The following is a 23,137-nucleotide window of genomic DNA, read 5'->3' on the forward strand; positions in this document are numbered from 1 at the left end:
AACCTATTTAAGATTTTTCTTTTGAAATGAAACATGGAAACAAGGCGAAGGTGTGTTGTCAGCAAGCTGGTAAGCATCAGCAAATGACAACAAATGCACTGTGTGCACATTACATAACTTGATACTGAGAACACAAGACATTCAGATTTATATGATCTTAAGACACGAATGGCATCAACATGTTGGAAAACAGATAGTAACTGACATACTGGAAATATCCCCTTTCTCATTTGCCTTTATTAGGTGCAGAGTGCTAACAGTTTGCTTTTTACGGGCCAGATCTTCGATATTAATATATTCTGATGATAGTGGGGGGTGAGTTATACTTAAACAGGATTTAAGAACCCCCTTGGTGGACAATTACAAACATACCTGTTCACTAGTCCTATTGCATACTCCAATCTACTTAAATCTAAGGCTATGTAGTCAAACTGTGATTTCTGCAGTGATCCACGTTTCACTTCCCATAAATCATCTCTAATCAGGGAATATCAATGTCTGTAATTCCTCACCCAATGGATCACTTGGTTTTGAGGGACTCACTATTTTCTTTTATTCCTACGGGAAGTTTGTGGACTGTTGATTTTGTACAACCTCCTCAATGTATTCACATTGAAACCGGCCTGAGTTGACAAGTTTTCTCCACTTCTTGATAACCCGATGATCAAATTCCAACTTTGGCCATGGGGTCTTAGTAAACTTGTACTGTCATCAATGATCGGAGATTTCTTGGGCACAATTCTGGGGTTTATGTGAAAGACTATCGGAGCGCCAGGCTACATTATCTCCCTTATGTTTATCTCATTTTGCATAACACTCTTGTACCCTGCCATGAATAGTTATGTGATCCTTATCAGAAAGGGTGTTCCCCTGCTGGCTTGGTCCCCCCGGTTGAGCTCCTGTTGGGGACCTATTTTGCTCCCTTCTGATACCTGGACCTAATCCGAGCATTCTCATTACCTAGCTTGGTAGCCGTACCCATCCTCTCTAATCTACATTGTATTGACATTGTATTAGAAATACTTGTGATCTCAGGCTATTAATTTCATCCCTTAGTTGCTAAATACATTCTCTAATTTCTCGTATGGATTCAACCTCTCTTGCTATATAAATCCGTTATTCCCATGGGCCCCTTCATCTTGTTTACTTTTTTCATCATTATCACTAGCCCTACTAGCAATTAGACTATATTGATTTGTGCAGGAGAGCTCCAAAATATTATTAGTTCCAGGTTCATTTTGTCTTTCCATACTGGTTATAACCTGTCTCTCCATATTAACAGCACTGGGTGTTTAGTTTAGCTGGGTGGAAAATTCACTCGCTTTGTCATGCTTGGTCTGCTCCATATTTCCCGTCTTGGGTTTAACAGACTTCTGCCCCTTTTTAAATATCCTTGTAATTTTTGGTCTGCTACTTTTACAATGCGACTTTTTCCCCTCGCTAAGATAGTTTCTACTTCTTCGATAAGATGATCAATTTCATCAATTACACAGTTTCCAACTGTGTGTTGGGCAGCCCTTTTGCTTTTTACTGTTCCTTGTGGGCTGTTCCAAACTTTCCTTTCCCCATTGTTCCATCAATTAACCAAACAAAATATGGAGACAATAATCAGATGGATTAAAGGGAAATGCACGTAGAGCAAACAACAAGATACTGCTTAATGTTGTCTGCTAAGCCCAAGCATACTTATGGAGTTCTACGCCTGCTCAGTCCACAGAGAGCTAGAGCTCTCTGTTAAAATCAAGATTCTCAACGTACTCACCAGCGTTAACACCACCAATTTGATACAGGGATCTAGAGGGTTGCCCTATCCTCCCTCTTTGTGGTGTTTACGGGCCCAGGACGGGCCTGCCCTTGGCCTGGGCTTTACCGAGCGTGGCCCTCACACATGAAGCGGTAGGTGGATGGGCTATTTCACAGTGTGGGGGAATCAGTGACAGCCCCTCCCTTTTAGCTGCAATGAGTTTTGGGACAGTGAGTCCCTCTGGGCAAAGACCAACACACCAAACATCCATTGCCGGGGTAGATGGACAGGTGGTTTTCAGCACATGGCACAGGACATGTTTTAGAGGGACAGGTAGTTTTCAGCACATGACAGTCCCTCCTCCTGTTGTGGGACTGTGAGTCCCTCGGGTCAGAAACCAGTGACTAGCACACCAAATGTAATTTCTGTCAATTTGTGTTACGTTTGTTGTACACAATTCCCAAAAGTACGCTATTATGCCACACTTCATAACTAAATGCACATTTAATGCAGGTGTACAATAAAAAAGCAAATATTGTGAATCCTAAATGTAGTGAACTTACAGAAAAATTGAATCATTTATCATGTCCACACATTCACCCATGTATGGGTACAGTTTAAAGGTCAGATTGTAGTTGTATAGAGTACATCTGTCAAGGGTTTCACATCACTGACAGTTGAGGCATGAATAAAAACTAGTTCTTTCCCCCAAATGTTAATGAATTATAGCATTCTGCTATTTTTTCAAGGGAAGTAATGGTCACTTTAAGTTTAGTTTTGAAATCATTGTATGTTTTTATTGCCATTATCGATTACCCAAATTAAGAAACGTTTGTTAGCCATCTTGTCTTTAAAATGTGCAAGGATGTAATTTTAATTGCAACACAATGTATCTTGCAGTAGTCAGTAATGTCATCCTCTCGTATTATTTCTACATTTACTGGTCCTTCTATTAACCTTAACGCTGTTTTTATGTACCCAAACGTTGAAATATTAAAGTTTAACAACAAAGAATGTGGATTACTCCTTTTGCTGTCATGAAATAGTTTCAAAGTTCAGGATTCTTTCTTATTGATCAAACTTCTTTTTACTTTGCATAAATAACCCATCTCTCTTGACAAACCTCATGGTTTGAAAAGCAAAGCATTTGTATGTGTTTTCTGATTTTCATGGAAACATACAAAATATAATACATGTGGCTTTCTCAATAAGCGACATGCCAAGAGAGCATCATACCTTCCATTAAGGTATGCTACTTCTGCCCTCAGGCTATATACCCTTTCTGCAAGTTATTAGTTACATATGTTTTCTACCCTAGCCAGCTGTGATAAATGCATGTTGTTGTACTGGTTTCAACAAATCATATTAGGGAAATGCTCATTACAGTCCATGCATATGATTATTATTGGGCATGCTGGTGGCTAGATGTGCATTAGAATGCAGATGCACCCCTTGCTATTGTAGAAACATCTCAAAGTGCAAGGTGTGAAATGCCTAATGAGAATTACAATACTAGAACAAACATTACAATAAAACCTGGCAATTAGGTAGAAGTTTTGTTGAGTACCTTTCAGTTAAGTAGAGTAAAGAATACATCCAGATGAAGTAGGCTGGCCTATGTCGATCAGCATTTTTGTCATCTGATGGACATGAGCCACCCCTCGCATGGCAAATGGGGCACTATGACACTGGCTCCAGGTTTCAAATGACCTGACTCCCGCAGATTTTTAGAGAGTAAAATGTATTTAGAGCTTACCTGCACAGAGGTAGAGTACCAATGAAATGTTTATTAGCTATGCAATAATAGCTTCTGAAATCAATTAGCACAAATTAAGTTCCCATAAAGATAATTAATAAGCACTAATAATTGGACTCACGTCCATGGCAGAACAGTGAAGATAATAATATTCACCAGCCTTCAAAGGGATCCAACCACTATATTACTGAACTGGGCAACTGGAAGTTTCTAGCTTCAGTCAGTATTGAGTTCTTTGCTTATCAGCATTACTCCGTCCACGGAGTTTAAAATAATGAACTAAATTATCAATGGAAAGCCTACTTTTCTAATTAGGTCAATTATTACTGGAGACATTAGGATCATAGTATTGGTATAGTGGGAGCCCTGTTAATTTAAATCAGGGTTTCCACTCAACCAAACTCTAAAAAAAGCTCTGAAGATCTTTTTAAGAGAGAGGAGGGAAACCCCTCCATAGGAATATGCCTCTTTTTTCCTCATTCCGTCACCCTGCATGTTGTTATAACGCGGTTGTAACAACACATACCATTACCCTGCAAGTCGTAATGATGACTTGCGGAGGGGGGTGCTGGATGTTGGTATAATATCATTTACTATTTCAACTCCAGTCTGTGGGGAGAGTAGGGAAGGTGTTGGATTTTGAATCCAACACCTTCTCCCCCCTTCGCAAGTCATTCTAACGCCTTGCGGGGTAATGGTATGCATTGTTACAACGCAGTTGTTGTAAAGACCACGTTGTAACAACTTGCGTGGTGACGGATGCATAGTAAGGGGTGTTTACCCTCCATATGTAGTGCAATTTATATTTATATGAATTGCATTTCCGTTTTAATGTTTTATGAATATACTTTATATCTAATTGTTATAGTACAGCATCCACTGAAGTTAATAATGTTCTATCTTTGTGCATGACATTATAAAAATTCTGTGTGATTTATTTTCTTCCAGAATAAGTCAATCACACATAAATATTTTGCTTTAATTCTAGGCAAATCTATATGCATAGCTTCAAGGGATCTATAATATACATTTGTGCTGTGGAATATTAGTTTTTGAAATAACTGCACTGATTAAAGTTCACCACAGAACAAATCTAAACTGCTGAAAACTATAATAACACTCCTTGCTTTTCAATTCTTAAGCACTGTTTAACATAGAAAAATAGAACATTCCCATAGATGAATGTTTCATGCTTTTCTTATGAATGACAATCAATATGTCATTATGTATTTTGCCTTATTTCCTTTAACATTTACTGACATGTAAATGTTGGAAATAAGGGTTCCAAAGATACTACTTTCATTTGCAGCTACTAACATAGAAATGCCTGGTATTTCTCTATTGTTGTATAGTATGTACCGGAGGAATTAATCGAATATGACTATGAATATGGTGAAGCAGATTATAAAGAGACTGACCTTATAACAGAGGGACCCACACAAACTGAAGAGGTTATACCAACAACAGAGGTAAAATGAGCCTGTCCTGTGTGTTGCGTGGTGTTCTTTTGTTACTGTTTGCATGGCCTGTCAAACGCTCATCATCTCATCTCTTTCCCTGTGCTTAGTCCTGTTCTGTGAATCCATGTTCATTTAGTAGTGGAGCAAGTGAAGGTAGATTACCTTCATTTTGACCATGCTCTCGATTCTTCAATCATACTTTCTGCATTTTCCTTTCCTTACATTCATGTCTTCCATTCCATCTTTCAACGCATTTTTCAGAAGAAGAAAGCCAATTCCAAAAAGAAGAAGAAGGCAGTGTCAGCTAGCACAAAGGACAAACCCAAAAAGGTCACAGCCAAAAAATCTGAATCATTTGCAGCTAAGAAGAAGAAAAGCGTGGCCACTAATCGAGCTACAGCACGAGCCAGACTAGGGGTAAAAGTAGCACAAAGCAATCAAGATCTTTCTCAGCCCATGAGCGGAAGATCTCTGATCTTGAGATATCTATAGCCCTAACCTCGCTAGACTTGCACCTCTCTGGCTAATTCTATAACCCTACTCTACGTTGATCTGCTACGTTATTTTGCTTCTTATTTTACACTCATTAATAGAACATTACTGTTTTGATTGATATTAGGCCAACATTGTTGAAGACATCCAGGAAGAGTATAATGTAGATGAGACTGAGTATGGGATTTCAGAAGCTTATCAGACAGAGACTCCCCGTTTGACCACTGGACCAAATGAGGTAAGGAATAAGAATGCATTTCTCCAAATCCCGGTGAATTACTTTTCAAAACCTCTAAGTCATCATACTAGTCAAATTTATTGACGTTTGACTTATAGATTTATTAAGTCTTTTTAGATGTTGTTTGAATTTGAGATCTTAAAATTATCTTGCTTCTCATTACTGTTGCTAGCTACAAAACAAGGTAGATGCTAAATGTTCCTTTTTTCAAGAGGAATGAAACACTCATTTGCAAGTGCTTTGAAACATTGCTTCCTGCCTACATCATATACTTCAGGCCTTGAAATGCAGAGCTGTGCATATTTAATACAATGACTGCTTCTGACTGTCATAGTTGCCTTCAATAGATTCAAGTTAAAAGGTATAAATAAATTAGTAGTCTGAAATTGGAAAGGAATCGACCAGAAAGTAACATGCTTCTGATACTTCCAGTTTTGTAAAAAGTAGTGCATGTTTGCAAAAAATAAAGTACATTTTTATATTTTAAGTAATGTTCATCATATGATATGAGGTGAACAAGCGCTTCCTAAGCGCGAAACGCGTCACAAGGTTTATGAATTAATAAACCCTTTTTGCTCTGGAACCTTGTCCTGACCTCTGTGATTGCTCGTCTGAGTGCTCACTGGTACGCCGTTTTCGTTTGAATATTGACTCCGGCTGCTCCGCCGGATACGAGCCACTTCTTAAAGCGGTTGGATTGCCAGCAGGAGCTCCTCTGTAAAAGTATATATATATATATATATGTATATATATATATATATATATATATATATATATATATATATATATATATATATATATATAAAATATTAATAATGACAAGATAATTCAGCATATGAATGACCTTGCGATGTTGGATGTTTCAAAAACGCAATTAAAGGTTGAAATTATCTGGGGTTGTGTTATTCATAAGCATTACACCTATTATGCTAACCAAAATGGAACAACCCCTAGTAGCTCCTAAATAGAAACAAAAAAAGTTGGAAAAAAACAACTAAAGGTTGGTTAATATTTTACATATTAATGACATTTTTAAAACTCACATTTAATAGCTGAAGGACAGATTCATATATAGACTTTAAAAATGTATTCCTGCAAGGGCCCTGGAGTACATTTCTGTGGATTCCAAAAATACAATATAACAGCTTGTTTTACATGACTACACCTCATGGCTAATATGTATTCAGGTGCATTTTCCACTGGCCTAATAATCTGCAGGAGTAAATTTGGCATAAATGTGCATTTACACATACAATGTTGTTTTCTCTGCAGAATCTCTACCAGTACACTATTTGAAAAAACAGAAGAACTTTTCCAACCCATTTACCTTACAATTTACTGGAGGTCTTTGGTATGTTAATAAGGTACAAGCCTAGTTGGAAAAGTGCCTGAATATTCTAAACACCACAAAGTTACAACTTGGCTGGTGTTTACAATATTTCAAATAGTCACTAATGTGCCTCTTCTATGCAAACACCCATGTACTGAACCTTAACTTAAATCTAAGAAAGTGAAAGTTCTGCCCTGTTAACACATGTTCCTCCACCCCAGCTGCATCTTAGTATTCTAAAATTCCACTTATCTCAGGTTTGAAAACCTTGATGTGGAATTTAGAAACGAATGGGTTATTTAAACAATACGGTATCCAGTACTGTTTGTGGAACAAGCTCACACTATTTTGTGTGGAACCAGTACAAGACTATCAAATGCATCTGTTCATTTTGATTGTTTGTGAATAAATATCATGAAAATATTTATTCATCACTATGCATGCACATCCCAATCTATTAATATATTTGAAGGACTGAACAATCAGTATTTCAGAATATTATTAAAAGATGATGTGCTTTAAAGATGCTTTTCTTTTTAATTACAGACCATGGTACGCTTACATTGCTTTGACTAACATTAATGCTCATATTCCTCCCATGCACCAAACCTTTGCTGCTTATGTGATAGCAAAACCCAGTTGAAGAAACCTTTGCCGAAGAATATGTTACTGGCGAGGACTATGATTCTGGGAAAACAAACGTTGAGGAAGCTGAATATGGAAGCAAAGTGATAGACCCCACAGAGGCTGATCCTTTGGTAGATGGAGAGTTAGGAGAATATAATTTTTATGACTACAAAGAGTATGAAGAAAAACCAACCAATCCCACTAAGGAGGAGTTTGGCCCTGGTGTGCCGGCTGAAACGGATATCACAGAAACAAACGTAAGTGCGTGAATCCTACACTGTGTGCTTTAAAACAAAATTATTGTTTGTCAGTTCTTTAACAATAACTTTGTATTTCTTTCTGCATTGCCTATGTAAGGGAGTAAATTCTTCAAAATTATACTCATGTGCATTCAGGACATACATGCACATGTTCATTTCAATTTACAGTAACTAATATAAATAATTACTTTCTTCACTACAGTCTGAGTAAACAAAATACAATAATTTGTTTTGAAATAATTGCGGAGAAATACCTAGACTCGTTTTACACTCTGGATTTTAGTGACTCACAAACCAGTAATCCTCTCCAAATCATGAATGTCAAACCCCTTGATCTCTAGCCTCTGTATTTTTGTATGTAGTCTATTTGTTACCCTTAACATAGGGTAATATTTGAATATTTATATTGTATAATATAATGTGTTAAATTGTATATTATGACTATGACATGTAGCTGGCATTTACAACTGTGTATATGCAAGGATTTTAAAATAATTTCTTTCAACTTAATGAGAAAAAGAATGCAGTTATACCAGCCCATACACAAAGATTCCCACTTATCTGAGTGACTAAATGAGGTGAGCAATTGGGTTAGATAGTGAAGGAATGAGCAAGTGCACATATCTTCATGTGTGAAACTGAGGGATGGAGTCAGACAGTCAAGAAGAGAATGAATAAAGAATGTGATTAGCATGGGTATGGCACTACAAAAGTAAAGGAAGCTTAAGGATGTCCATAGTTTGATGAAGAGGCTTCAATTTGTATGGACAGGGTGTGTACTTGCACCAAGACATCAAATATATGAATAATCTGATCCAGATGGGCTGTACCCCATGCAAGGCAGTGAATATCAGCTTAGTCTAGTGCGTGTTTCCATAGGACATTCACTGCTGAACAGCCATCTGAGGACAGAAATATGCAGCAGTAGTCCTCTCAAAGTAAGCCTATGGTCACATTAGGGTAGGTATGCTGCGTGGCCAGCACTGTGAACCCTGGCTTGATCAGGGAGCACATCAGGGAGCACACCAGCAAATGGAAGGGGACCCAAAGCACAGTGATGCAGTCAAGAATAGCTCTCACCCTCGCCGATAAATTGTGCTGACGGCTCTTTGAATTTAATTAATTTGCATTTTATATAGCAGGTCACCATTTTATGCTCAATTCAGAGCATAGTCAGTGGCTGGGGGGAGGATATTGGCTTTCAGAGGACACAGTTTGTTTAAACAGAACTCAGTAGCCCAGCTATTAAGAATATAAATAATGTCCACACACTGGGTATAGTAAAAATATTTTAAAATCACTCTATCTAGCCATTTCCTCAAGAAAGACCTATAGATGACTAATCATTTTCCGATATAAAATTCAAAAGCAATGAACTGGCTTTTTCTTTAAGGCCAATGATGTACAAATCATTTCATGATATGTACGTTGGAGTACAGTCTAGTCTGTGTAAGGAAGTCACAGGAAGAGCAGAGGTGTAACAGGAACTATTGGTTTACTGTGCTGCTAAACATCCACTTCACCCGACATGCATCTATACATTGATATTTTGTCACCCAATGGCAAGTTAAATCTTTGATATCTCTAAATAAATGGCTTAGCCATGCACAAGTGGTGGCCTTGGTACAGTTGCTAGGTGGTGCTAGAATCAATAAGCACGATTCGATACAGTCAAGGGTTGAAGAATATAATCATCAGTATAAGATAGTTCCAAAAAAGAAAAAATGCACTAATTAGATACTAAATATTTTAAAGCTGGACATATGAGGAAATTGGGCAAATAAGGCAGTACTGCTTTGTACGGTTAGGATCAAACTACAGCATATGCTAAGAAGCAGACCTCAGTCTGTCAGAGAAAGTGGTCTAGTCTATTCTAATAAGAGAGATATGGTAATGATTTGTGCCGGTGCTCATTCAATGCAAAGTGATGCAAAGAGCACAAACTAAAGCAATGATCAGATTTCACATGGAATAAACATTTGTGCCAAGAGATAACCCTTTTTGTAGCACTAAACCTGCTTTTGTGCCATCTTCGTAATTTATGTCACGCAGGGGTGGAACAGATCAAAATATACAGGCTTTGGCACATATCCAGATGTACTAAAGTACATTGATCTGGATGATCAGATGCAACCAATGAATCAAGCAGTATATTGGTTGCCAAAGCCAAATGTAACATATGTGCTTCAAAATAAAAACATGTTGCACATTTCCCCCTGTTCGGATGACTACAGTTAGGAATTGGTACTTGATGCTGTATCACAATTAGAAATCCTTGAATAGACACTGCTGGCTTACCTTTACGGCAGTGTGCAGAGTGTGAGGAAAGAATCTTCATGCAGAATAACCATTTTCTGTGACAACAATGGCATTATCAGCTTTCTCACTATTTGTTGTCCTTCACACAATGCAGTGCTGCAATGCTTCATGCAACACTCTAATGCGTGGAGCATAGTAAATCTTGATCTTAGTGTTATGTAGTTAAAGAAGGACCAGTACTTTCAATTAAAATCATGTGTATGTTCATAATGCAGACTTGTAGGCAAACAACCTATAGTGTACAAAAATATATTAATTCACAGGTTCATAAGCATTTTAGCTGTGGTCAATGACTATAAAATATACAGTAGTAAATTAAATGTGTTCAGACAAATGTCTTTCTAGGTTGCTCACTCTCTGAAATCAGTCATGAAGAGACCTCTTCCTATAATTTGGACAATTCATAATTTTGATCCATTATAGAATGTATTTTAAACATTCTCAGTGGTTAACAAATTGTATTACCTAATAAAGAAACAAGCATTTGCAATGCAGTAGGTCTCACACTTGCAAGAGTTTAAGCTATTGGAATTACAAATGACAATACCTTTTATTTATCTGATTTGATAATTAACACATAAATAAAAGGCATTGTCATTTACAATTCCAATAGCTCAAACTCTTGTAAGTGTGAGACCTTTGCCACCATTGTCTCGGGCTGCTTGGAAAGTGAAAGCACTCATGGCATGCTGAATATTGCAGGAAAGCATGTCATGCCAGCAGAAGGAGAAATGCATTAAAGAAAATAGTGCTTACAGACTAAATAATTTAGAAAAGGGGGTGGTGATGAACAGAGTGTCTGAGTTAAACAGACCACTCTTACCCAGTCCAAAGATCAGGGCTTGATCCATCACCGTTATTTATCTCACTGCCCCATCCCAGCTCAGAACCTGGCTATATGCAAATCAGTCTGTCCCTGGCCCAGTGCATCATGGGAACAGGGCAGACTAAACTACCAAGCCAATTCTTCACCAGAAAGGAGACAAGCTACCGGGGACCGGTCTCTGGCATTTCAGCCTTCTTCGGTCCGGCTTGCTTGAATCCTGATGGAGCAGTGAGAAAGGGACTCATGTCTGAGTATACCCTGCCACACCTATAGTGGCCAAAAACGATTTAGAAAAGGGGGTGGTGATGAACAGAGTGTCTGAGTTAAACAGACCACTCTTACCCAGTCCAAAGATCAGGGCTTGATCCATCACCGTTATTTATCTCACTGCCCCATCCCAGCTCAGAACCTGGCTATATGCAAATCAGTCTGTCCCTGGCCCAGTGCATCATGGGAACAGGGCAGACTAAACTACCAAGCCAATTCTTCACCAGAAAGGAGACAAGCTACCGGGGACCGGTTTCTGGCATTTCAGCCTTCTTCGGCCCGGCTTGCTTGAATCCTGATGGAGCAGTGAGAAAGGGACTCATGTCTGAGTATACCCTGCCACACCTATAGTGGCCAAAAACGATTTAGAAAAGGGGGTGGTGATGAACAGAGTGTCTGAGTTAAACAGACCACTCTTACCCAGTCCAAAGATCAGGGCTTGATCCATCACCGTTATTTATCTCACTGCCCCATCCCAGCTCAGAACCTGGCTATATGCAAATCAGTCTGTCCCTGGCCCAGTGCATCATGGGAACAGGGCAGACTAAACTACCAAGCCAATTCTTCACCAGAAAGGAGACAAGCTACCGGGGACCGGTTTCTGGCATTTCAGCCTTCTTCGGCCCGGCTTGCTTGAATCCTGATGGAGCAGTGAGAAAGGGACTCATGTCTGAGTATACCCTGCCACACCTATAGTGGCCAAAAACGATTTAGAAAAGGGGGTGGTGATGAACAGAGTGTCTGAGTTAAACAGACCACTCTTACCCAGTCCAAAGATCAGGGCTTGATCCATCACTGTTATTTATCTCACTGCCCCATCCCAGCTCAGAACCTGGCTATATGCAAATCAGTCTGTCCCTGGCCCAGTGCATCATGGGAACAGGGCAGACTAAACTACCAAGCCAATTCTTCACCAGAAAGGAGACAAGCTACCGGGGACCGGTTTCTGGCATTTCAGCCTTCTTCGGCCCGGCTTGCTTGAATCCTGATGGAGCAGTGAGAAAGGGACTCATGTCTGAGTATACCCTGCCACACCTATAGTGGCCAAAAACGATTTAGAAAAGGGGGTGGTGATGAACAGAGTGTCTGAGTTAAACAGACCACTCTTACCCAGTCCAAAGATCAGGGCTTTATCCATCACCGTTATTTATCTCACTGCCCCATCCCAGCTCAGAACCTGGCTATATGCAAATCAGTCTGTCCCTGGCCCAGTGCATCATGGAAACAGGGCAGACTAAACTACCAAGCCAATTCTTCACCAGAAAGGAGACAAGCTACCGGGGACCGGTTTCTGGCATTTCAGCCTTCTTCGGCCCGGCTTGCTTGAATCCTGATGGAGCAGTGAGAAAGGGACTCATGTCTGAGTATACCCTGCCACACCTATAGTGGCCAAAAACGATTTAGAAAAGGGGGTGGTGATGAACAGAGTGTCTGAGTTAAACAGACCACTCTTACCCAGTCCAAAGATCAGGGCTTGATCCATCACCGTTATTTATCTCACTGCCCCATCCCAGCTCAGAACCTGGCTATATGCAAATCAGTCTGTCAAGCAAACCGGGCCGAAGACGGCTGTAATGCCAGAAATCGGTCCCCGGGAGCTTGTTTCCTTCCCAGTGTAAGAATTGGCTTCTGTAGTTTGGTTTGCCCTGCTCCCATCATGCACTGGGACGGGAACAGACTAATTTGCATACAGCCAGGTTCTGAAACTGGGATGGTGCAGTGAGCTAAAAAACGGTGTTGGATCTAGCCCTGATCTCTTGACTGGGTGAGAGCTTTCTGCTTAATTCAGAGACTCTGTCCCTCACCACCCCTTGTTGTAAATACAGACTAAATAAAACATACTGTGTAACAACAAAGTAAAAGGGCCTGCCCTCACGGAAGGTTAAAAATGAAGACAAGGCAGTACAAAAGAGGGACTAACAAGCCTCTTAACGTATCAGAAGTCAGCATTTGCAAAGAACAATGACAAACGGCAATAAAATATATGGGTGGAGATGGGGCGGAGCTTCAAGTCCATACTCAAATACAGCATGCCTCGCAGAGCATAGCATGTGCTGCCATTCTAGACCTAAAAACCCTGTCCTACCATATTATATTCATGCATTAGGTCAAACAACTATTTGTGCTCAGGAAAGCTGATTCTTTACATATCACTTTTATTTATTGATTCAGTTTGTCTCAAAATAAACTCCCTATATATACATAATAGTAATCTGCAGATCACATTACAACAAATGTGTTTCTTATAAACTACTACATCACACTCACTACCATTCATCCAACATACCAACTACCCCTCCCTTTCATTACATCCTTTCACTTTCATAAAAACATACATCTTATGTAAACACCTTTCTCATTTGGCAGGAATCAATGTGGTTATAATATACAATTACATCAATATGTTCTTTCTCAATGTATAACTCGTGTACATTTTCCTTAACCTCTCCTTTCATGACTGTAAACAATATACATTTGTTCAGTGGCTATAGAGTTTATTCTACTCTACATGGCCCATTAATTAATTAATGTATTTATTTATTTATTATTGCATGATTAATAAAAATCTTTGCAATTACTCTTTGTAAAAGAAACTTGAAAAGATACATAATCAAAAATTTTACAAAAAACAGTTAAAAACAATAAAAGAAAGTTAAGAATATGGATAAAAGATCCAAGTAAACTGGTACAATATGTTGAATTTGTAATAAAAGAGAAGAAAAAAAGGCATTCAACATTTGCTGAGTCTTTGTTAGTTAAAAAAGAGGTATCTTAAAGTGCAAAAGCGGATGGTTTTTAAGTTCAAGTTCAGTCTCTGGCCTCTAAGTTCTTGATCATGGATCTTTGGTAGTAAAAAAAGGGTTTTCTTAAAGTGCAAAAGCGGTTCTTTTTGAGACAAGTTCAATCACTGGCCTCTAAGTTTTGAAGCGTGTTGACTGATTTCATGAAACGCACTAGTCTACAGGCTAATTGGATATCTTCTCCCTTAAAGCTGATCAACAGGGTTTGTCTGCGAGTTCGCACGCCATGTTGATTCCAGAGCTGAGTTAGTTGGCCCCTTTGGGTACTATCTAGAGCTTTACAGCTGCATAACAAGTGTAAAACATTCTCCTTTGGATTGTCGTAAAGCCTGCATTTGAGATTAAATTCCACGTGTTTCCATAGGGGAAGATGTACTTTTGATGGGATTATCCCCATCCTCAGCCGCAGGATCTCTTCCTTCACCTTCCTTGAAAAGCTGGTACTGAGGTATGGCTGCGGTGAGGCGCTAGTGTAGCCTTGGATTACGAACCACCCATGTGATCTCCTAGTAAATGCTGCTTTGTCTTCTTCCATGGAAAGAATTTTCACTGACTTGTTGACCAGGCGTTTGAAGCATTTTTGTGAACAGCTCGAGTCCCAGGGATCTTTTAGTACAAGGGATTTTATGGCTACTTGGAGATACACCATTGCAGGGGATCCCTTGTTTGTCTACAGCTCTTTCCAAAGGTTGGCGTTCAGGGAGTCTGTTACATCGTTCTTTACTATGTACCAGCATTTTGCATACGCGCCCTTGCGCGCAATTTGCTGCTTCTGTAAACCAAACACCAGCCTTAAATGTGCTGGGGAGGTATACGGAAGGAGTGAGAAAATTATTCGAAGTGTTTTGCTGACCACGTTATCTAAAATGTCTTCATCTCTCCCTCTCATGCATTCGCTGCCATATGTTATTGATGGTAACAGTTTTGCGTGAAATATGTCCAGCAGGGGGATTAAGTTTGGGCCCGCTATTTTATTCTTGATATTTTTTAAAGCGATGGCCAGTGAAGTCCCTCTGTTTTTTATTGTTGCTGCATGTCGCTTGAAAGAGCCGTTGGAATCAAAGGTTATCCCCAAGTATTTGTATTCTTTAACTGTTTCAATTTTGTAGTCATGCAGAGACCATTGAAATGTTTGCTTTTTTAATTTTTGATTAAAGACCATCACCTTTGTTTTTTCCGTATTTATGGTCAGGCCGTTTGTTTCAGAAAATGTGCTAGTTGTGTTAATAAGTTGTTGCATGCCTACTGGGGTGAGGCTGATTAGTATCAGGTCATCTGCATATAATAAATTCGACAGTGTAAGACCTCCTAGCTTTGGGGCATGATGGTTGCGATTGTCCAAATCTTTAGAGAGGTCAGACATAAAAAGGTTGAACAGGGTCGGTGCGAGGACGCACCCCTGTTTCAACCCTCTTGAGGTTGGAATTTCTTTGGATAAACAATTGCCGGACCCCAATTTTATTTGGACCCAGGTGTCTGAATGCAGTAAAATCAATAAGTTGAGTAGTTTGGAGTCCACCTCCCACTTTGAGAGTTTTGACCACAGTTTCCCTCTGTTGATGCTGTCAAAAGCGGCTGAGAAGTCGATATAGCACGCGTATAGTGTTTTTTTGCGTTTAATGGCGGCATCTATCAGCAGGGAAAGGGCTAGAATGTTAGTCGAGGTCCCTAGATTCTTTTGAAATCCAGTCTGGTTGATGGGGATTAATTTTTTGTTTGATGCCCAGGAGGTTAGTTCTTCCAAGAGTAGCCCAGAAAAATATTTAGCATCTATATCTATAAGAGCTATGAGTCTGTAGTTCTTAGGCTCGTTCTTATTGCCTTTTTTATAGATTGGATCTATTATTGAACCCCTCCAGGATGACGGAAGTTGTTCAGCCTTCCAGATATCGATGAAGATCGGGAGCACTTGTTCAGCCCAGTAGGTTGGATCTTGTTTATAGATAATAGAAGGGATGCCATTTGGGCCTGGGGCTCCCTCCTTCCGTCCTTTCGCAATTCGTCCCTTCAACTGCTCAATCGTACCTGGGAAGTTGGTGACCGCAACTGAGGGTTTTTGAGTCGTCGCGAACAGCTTGCAGAATTCAGAATTTCTATGGCCCATGCTTGGCATTTCATCGTTAAAGTGTTTGAACAGGTAGTTTACCCAGCTTGCCTCTGTAGTATGGGAGTTCACTACGGGGACATTCGGATTATCTATTTTATTAACAGTGTTCCAAAATCTTGAACTGTTGTTGTTTTTTGAATCGCAAAGTAGTTTTACCCAAGTTTTTTCAGCGGCTTCTTGTTTGATTCGCCACAGGATTTTATTCTTTTTGCATTTTGGTGTTCTCAATTTGGAGACTAAGCCGTTGACTCTTCCATCTTTCCTCAGTCCACGAAGGGTGCTGTTGATCGCTGTTTTTATTGCTCTTAAATCAGGCGTTAAGGAGGATTGGGGGTAATTTTTTGGCTTGCTGATCGAGCAGTGCGATGTTATTTTTTGGCATGTCCGTTTGTCACTTTCTTTAATGAAATTGGGCTTGGTGTTCATTAGGCCAAAGGATTTCAAGAAGGATTCCCAGGCGAGTATTTTGTTGTCGATCTGCTCGACGGTTCTTTCCCAGCTCCTCTTTGCTTCTTGCGTTAATCGATCCGGATCACTGATGTTGCACTTAATTCTATTGCATTTTGCAGAGGTCAGTAGCTTTGCGCCATTTGCTGGAAGTGTTATCACTGTCCCTTGGGCTCTTAGTGTTAGTTCTTGCGGAAGGTGGTCACTGCAGTCAGATATTCCGATTTTAAAATTTTGTACTAATACGAAAGTGAGAAAGACAGGAAGGTATAGTCAATTGCTGTTGATGTCGTCGAGTTGTGGAAAGTTGCTGCTTGGGGACGGTCCCCGGCATTCGGCCATTTACCGAAATCAGACCCAAGTTGGTTAGATCCTCTGATAAGCTCTTTGATACATTTGTTTGTTTGCCCCAAGGGCACACTTCCAGAGGTGGAATCCCCCTAACATGCAAATAATCTTCCATTGGGTAGTTCTTTCCTGTTGATTTCGAAAGGAACATATTAAAGTCTCCCGAGACAATTAGGTTCGGCTTGTCCACTTCCGTTGCTAGTTTGTTCAGTTCTGTCACCAGGGTAGTAGCAGCGTTTTTTTTCTTTCCTTTGGGTGCAGATAGGTATTAACCACGATTAGTTCTTGCCTACTGGATCCCGGTGTTAATATTTCCAACTGGACTGCAATGATCCCGTTTTCAGATCCCGAAATATTTTTATTTAGCAGTTCTTTTACGTGGTTTATTGATTGAATCGAAGTGTATATTGTTAAACCACCTTTCTCGTGACCGTATTTTGAGGTTTTCCTTACTGGGAGGTGAAATGATTTGAAGCCCTGAAGATGAAGCGGCTCTGCTGACCAAGTTTCTTGTAGCAGTATTAAGTCATACTGCTGAAAATATAGCAATAGATCTTTGTTGGTCATTTTAGCTCCTAGACCGTTTATATTCCAAGAACACAATTTAAGTGACCGATTTATATTTGAAGCATTGTCAGATTGCTCTGCAGACTGTCATTGGCTGGGCTGTCTAGAGTTAATTGTTATTGCGATCCAGTCCCAGTCTTGATTTTGGGTCGGAAGATCGTTGATTTTTTGTAGAAGGGGTATACCGGGTTTTCGTTCAATTGAGCTTACTCGTGCTCCTCTCAGTATAGATTTTATGGGAATATCCAGCGGGCGTTTGCTCAGACTCGAGTTAACGTTTTCTTGAGGATTGCCAAGTAATGGAGCTGGGTAGCCTGGATTGAAGAACGGTTTAATTCGAATCCCCCATGCTTTTAATTGATTTTCCTCTCTTAAGATTTTTTTTGCTAATTCTCCAGAGTTCCAAATTGATTTTGTTATTTCCTGCTCTGATAGATGTTTGAGTGTGATAAATTCGATAGCCTCTAAGTCGTGAGTAGTTAGCTTAGCTAAAGATGTAATTGAGTTCAGGACTCGTAAGATATTACTTCGGTTTAAAATATATTCGCGGACTTTGGATCTATAGTCCGGAATGAAGGGTATTGTTTTAGGCTCTTCATGGTTGGTGGCCTTCTGTAGCTAGTCAATGTTTGATGCCCGTTCTGTGGTCTTGCAATTATTATATACTTGTGAGCTTTGGTCCCTTTCGGTCGGCGGACCCGAATTGGCAATTAGTGCCCATGCTATGCTGTTGCAGTTCCTGTAGTCTAGAGGTGGTTGATCTCTTTGCGTCGGTTGTCCCAAGTTGACAGTTGGGTCACGGGGATCATACTTGTTGCTGTCCTGTTTTTCGCCCGATGTTAGTTCAAGGGTTGTGCTTTGGGATGGCCCTGGGCATTGCTTTCTTAGGGTCAGAGATTCCTTGTCAAAAATTACATTAGGTTCGTTTTTCGTTGCTGTTGAGGTGATACTGATCACAGTATCCCAAGGATTCATTCCTCCAGTGGGTTGTGCCTGGGATGGCCCTGGGCATTGCTTTCTCAGGGTCAGAGATTACTTGTCGAAAATTACATTAGGTTTGTTTTTCATTGCTGTTGAGGTAATACTGGTGGCAGTATCCCAAGGATTCATTCCTCCAGTGGATTGTACCACCGGGTTGACCGCAGTTTGTTGACCCGTTGATTTGATGTAAAGGGGGTTTTCTGTACTAATGCTTGTTGCCCCAAAGTCATCTTGTTCACCAATTACCGCCAAAGTCATCTTGTTCACCAGTTACATGAGTTTCGGTCGAAAATGCCTTCACCAGTACAGATGCTTTTAGGTGGACAAGAATTGGCCTCCAAACGACCGGGAGTCAATGAAATGGACTCTCAATCACAATCTGTGGTAGTATTGCACCATATGCATTATTTGTCTTTACAGCTTTGGTGTCTCATCTGCTCATGCCAACATAAAATGACCTACTGATATTTGCACCGAACTTCAATGATATAATCCAACCATCCACATCACAGCTTTTTAGCTTTATCTTAATATTCATTTAGTTCCAGTACTTATCATTTTTACTTATGTGTTCCTCTACTGAACCCATGTGGCCTGCTTTGCTCTCCAATTGAGGATCATAAAGAAATTCTTTAACATCCTCAATTGGAGCAGTGCAGGTATACATGGATTCAGAAGAGGGAAGTTATTTCCCATTCTCTGTGATCCTTGTCATTTATTGAGTATGTTTTATTGAAACTCATTCGTTTGGAAGCCAATTCTGGTTCAACGAAAAGTGGCTGTCATGATTGAGGCATTTTCTGCGGGCACACAAAATTGTCCAAAATGCTTAAATCATATAGAAATGCCACTTCGCAGAATGTATTTAAGTGCCTTGGTTTAAGCTTAAATTAATCAATTGAAATATTTCTTCGCCAAATAAACCTCTTTTATGTGACTTCTTGTAACTTTTTTTCCTCTTACTGGCTGCACCCAGTCTTAGTATATCAATTAAAATGAATTGTTGCTATTAAAGATTGGTATTTCTTAAACCTCTTCAAGTGCGTGTAGCATCCTGGGCTTGTAATCTGATTTGAAACATATATCTTGGATAGTCTTATAGCAGTATTATGTAGAATGAAGGTTTGTATATGGACATCTTCATAAAACTTGAGATAGGACTGATATGTTGAGACAATTTTTTGTTTACGAAAAGAAACACATTAAGCACAAAATATAGTTATAATGAAAGATTCCCACTTTGACAAGTGCTAGTCACTACAATTCAAACTCTGAAAAACATTAGATTATGAGATTATTGTATCAAAATATTTAGAAGCATGGTCTAGCATTAGGTTAGGTTCCATTTTATTGAGTTTCGGCAGCACTGGAACACTTTGAAATGAAGAGCAAATTTTCTTTGATTCTGGGGCATTTTGACAAATGTTTCATCACGAAAGAGAAGAACACAAATGATAATGATTTACCCGTAAAAGGAGTTTTTTTACTATAATCAGAGTTTACATATATGAGACCCATACTATTTTTTTACAGTATTTGCAATAAAATAACCACATACATCTACCAATATTGTTCTCTTGATAAGAGAGCCACCAAGCTTTAGGATGTATTATCAGCAAGTTACTTACAGATATTTAATAACATTAAAAAAATAGCATGGCTAATGTATACAAAACATTGACATATTTAACAGCAGATATTCAGAACCAATTGGCAAATATGGATTCTTTCTAAAGTTAAAAAAGATAAAGCTAGGAGCTAAACGTTTTGATGGCACTACATCCTTTTTTTCAACAAAAAAAACCATAAACTCAGTGTTTGTTGATACTGCTAAAATTTGAAACATGCTGGTACAGTGATTGTAATATTGAGAGTATTTTTGAAGACCAGGAAGTGGCTCAGGGCTAATAATCACTGATGTAAGCCTTCTGCTCAAACATTCCAATGTTTGTCTTTCCATTTCTCCTTTTATAATTTGGAACATTCTAGCATGAGTGGGTGGAATGGTCTACTAGCCTTATAGTCTTCTGCCCAGGCTATACTAGTTGTTGAAATCCCTCTCTCTCTTTTATAGCCTTAACCACACCTTTTTACCGTTGCATAATAATTGGCAGGGAGCTATAAGGCTATGGTGGAATTCTCACGCAAGAGACACAAACACTGTAGTCTTGAAGGTCTCAAGATAAAAACATCTAGTTAAGACTAATTTCGGAATGGCAAGTGTTCTGAAGCAAACACCCAATTGGCACAACTTGTTCTTCTTGAGCAAATGTTGATAATGGGAACAGCCTTGGGATTGTTTTTTTGACACACAGTCCTCGCTAGCTTATTCTACTCACCTCAGTTACAGTGGATTTGTATTACAAGAACTGAATAGTCTGCTGGGTCAGAGCGAATGCCCACATACTTTTGTTAGAGTGAAGGCTCCGTGACATAGAACAAAAACATCTGGTGCGGACAGAAGGAGACAGAATGCTAGTTTACAAGTCAATAGTTACAGAAAAACGTATTTTTCACTCAGAAGGATTGTTTAGCTTTAATTACAATCTTCAATAGATTGTTAGTGGAGTAATTGGTTGTGTATGCCATGTACCAGAATATAGGGTCATAATATAAAGAAACATCATGATTCAAATAATTGAGTACTATGGCATGGGAACAACTAATTAGTATGTTACAAATTACATTTTCCTTTTCAAACCGCAAAATGATAAAAACAAAATAGAGAAAGTGTATGAAATACTACAATTACTCGTTATGTAAAAACCATACATTTAGTTTTCAAATTAACCCCTTCGATGCTGATGACGAGCTCAGCTCGTCATCACCCACGGGTGGCGTGTGCTGATGACGAGCTGAGCTCGTCATGTAACGCTGTATTTTAAAAATTGCCGCGCAGCCCAAAAATCGCTGCAGCAGCGATGCGGTTAAAAGCACCATATCTAGTCACTGTAGATTATTTATTTGTATGTTTAGCTCTGCAAACTCCGCCAATTTAGCAGAATTCGCTGCCCAGGTCTAGGTATAGCATTGAATTCCAGACAAGAATTAAAGCACAATGCACAACAGACATTACTCTGACTCTGGAATCAAAACAGGTTTGAAAGAGATCGGACAACAGAAGTAGATGCTCTTGATTCATCATCCATTGCCTTTTTATTGAGATTTAATGTCATAAAAAGTGGCTACTGGTATAGTTAATTTTCATGAATGGATGGGTAGGACTTTCAAATACACTGCCAAATTTAGACTCAAAATTATATCTCCAGGGCATAATTTATGCACTTATCTTATTAAGTTTGCATGCAGAATGAACAGATGGTTTAAGGAATGCTTTCTTCTGCTAGTCAAAGTGCAACAATATGCAATGCTACAAAAAAAGTCCTTCTACTTTAAAGTTCAAACAATGTAATTTTGCATTGTTTAATTGTGTCACTTAAGCTGTTCTCCAGGAGCTCCAAACATTAAAAAAGAATGTGAATTAAATGTAGAGCCTATGTGGCAATGTACATTCAAGTGCATCCCCAATTTTTTTTATCTTGTTCAAATTTCCTCAGATGTAGGATACAATAGTTTAATGAAGTATAAGATAAGTTGTGAAAAGAATGGGGTAAATCCAATGTATAGTAGTTTTCCCTGTAAATAGGATCATCAAGATCCCACAGTCCTTACAGTACACACATTATGTAATCTGTTCCATTGTCAGAAAAGATGGTTCCAACATCGTACTATATTTAAAATGAAAGATTACACACTTGCTTCCAAACATGCATTTTCTTTATGTTTCAAGACATGAACAGTATAATCATGTATCACATAAATGTGTCTAAAACAAGATCACATCTACATCATAATTTATTCACAAGACACATTTTAACCCAATACTTTCATAAACTGCGGAAGTTTAATGCATTATTTTGAGAGCATAATTTGACTTCAACATTTCAACATATTATGTATTGATTATATAACTGTTGTTCCTTTAAAAATGGATGTGGTTACATACACCATGAAAGGAAGATTTGCGGGTAAAGTGTTATTTTTTATGACTCCAGGTGAATGGTTACGGCGCATATGGCGAGAAGGGAGAGAAAGGAGAACCAGCAGTTATTGAGCCAGTAAGTAAATATGTAATTTGCAAGGATCTGAAAAACAGTACGTTTTACAGAACATTTAATCTAATACCATTTTTAAGGGTTAATGAAATGGTTAATGAAAGCAATAAAATTAATTCAGATTGAAAATGATATACAAAGTGCATCTTTTTGCTGTGTATGCTGTGCAAAACAGTTGTGTTATTTGAGATTGAATTATTGTAACCTGTTTTTTACCATATATCAGTTATGAAGATGCATCACATACAAATAGATGCAAGACTACATCCGCGCAGGATTGAGAGTTATCAACTTGTCCTGGTTGAGCTCTAGTTTAGCATTTCAGCGGTATTTTCTCATTATGTGTAGCTGTAGATATTAGGGTTGCTAGGCAGCGTTATAAACAAATTCTTTGGGTGGCCAAGAGGGATTGGGACGACTCTCACTGGCTCGCTCTTCTTAGGGCCTGTGAG

The 23,137-nt window shown here is 39.0% G+C and overlaps 1 protein-coding gene across 4 annotated transcripts in view; it reads left to right on the forward strand.

Annotated features, from left to right (window-relative positions):
• COL11A1 (collagen type XI alpha 1 chain) overlaps nt 1–23,137 on the forward strand; it is a 393,450-nt gene that overhangs the window by 124,184 nt on the left and 246,129 nt on the right. For 2 of the 4 annotated variants that reach the window (XM_086954309.1, XM_086954306.1), the window contains exons 6-9: nt 5,222–5,377; nt 5,580–5,690; nt 7,650–7,904; nt 22,626–22,688. In XM_086954309.1, coding sequence (XP_086810435.1) covers nt 5,222–5,377; nt 5,580–5,690; nt 7,650–7,904; nt 22,626–22,688 — 585 coding nt within the window. Of the gene's footprint in view, nt 1–4,852; nt 4,970–5,221; nt 5,378–5,579; nt 5,691–7,649; nt 7,905–22,625; nt 22,689–23,137 lie in introns of all 4 variants that reach the window. The other 2 variants (XM_086954310.1, XM_086954313.1) reach the window with 2 other exon arrangements.

This window comes from Lissotriton vulgaris, chromosome 1_1 (genome assembly GCF_964263255.1).
Source record: "Lissotriton vulgaris chromosome 1_1, aLisVul1.2, whole genome shotgun sequence".
Lineage (NCBI taxonomy): Eukaryota > Metazoa > Chordata > Amphibia > Caudata > Salamandridae > Lissotriton > Lissotriton vulgaris.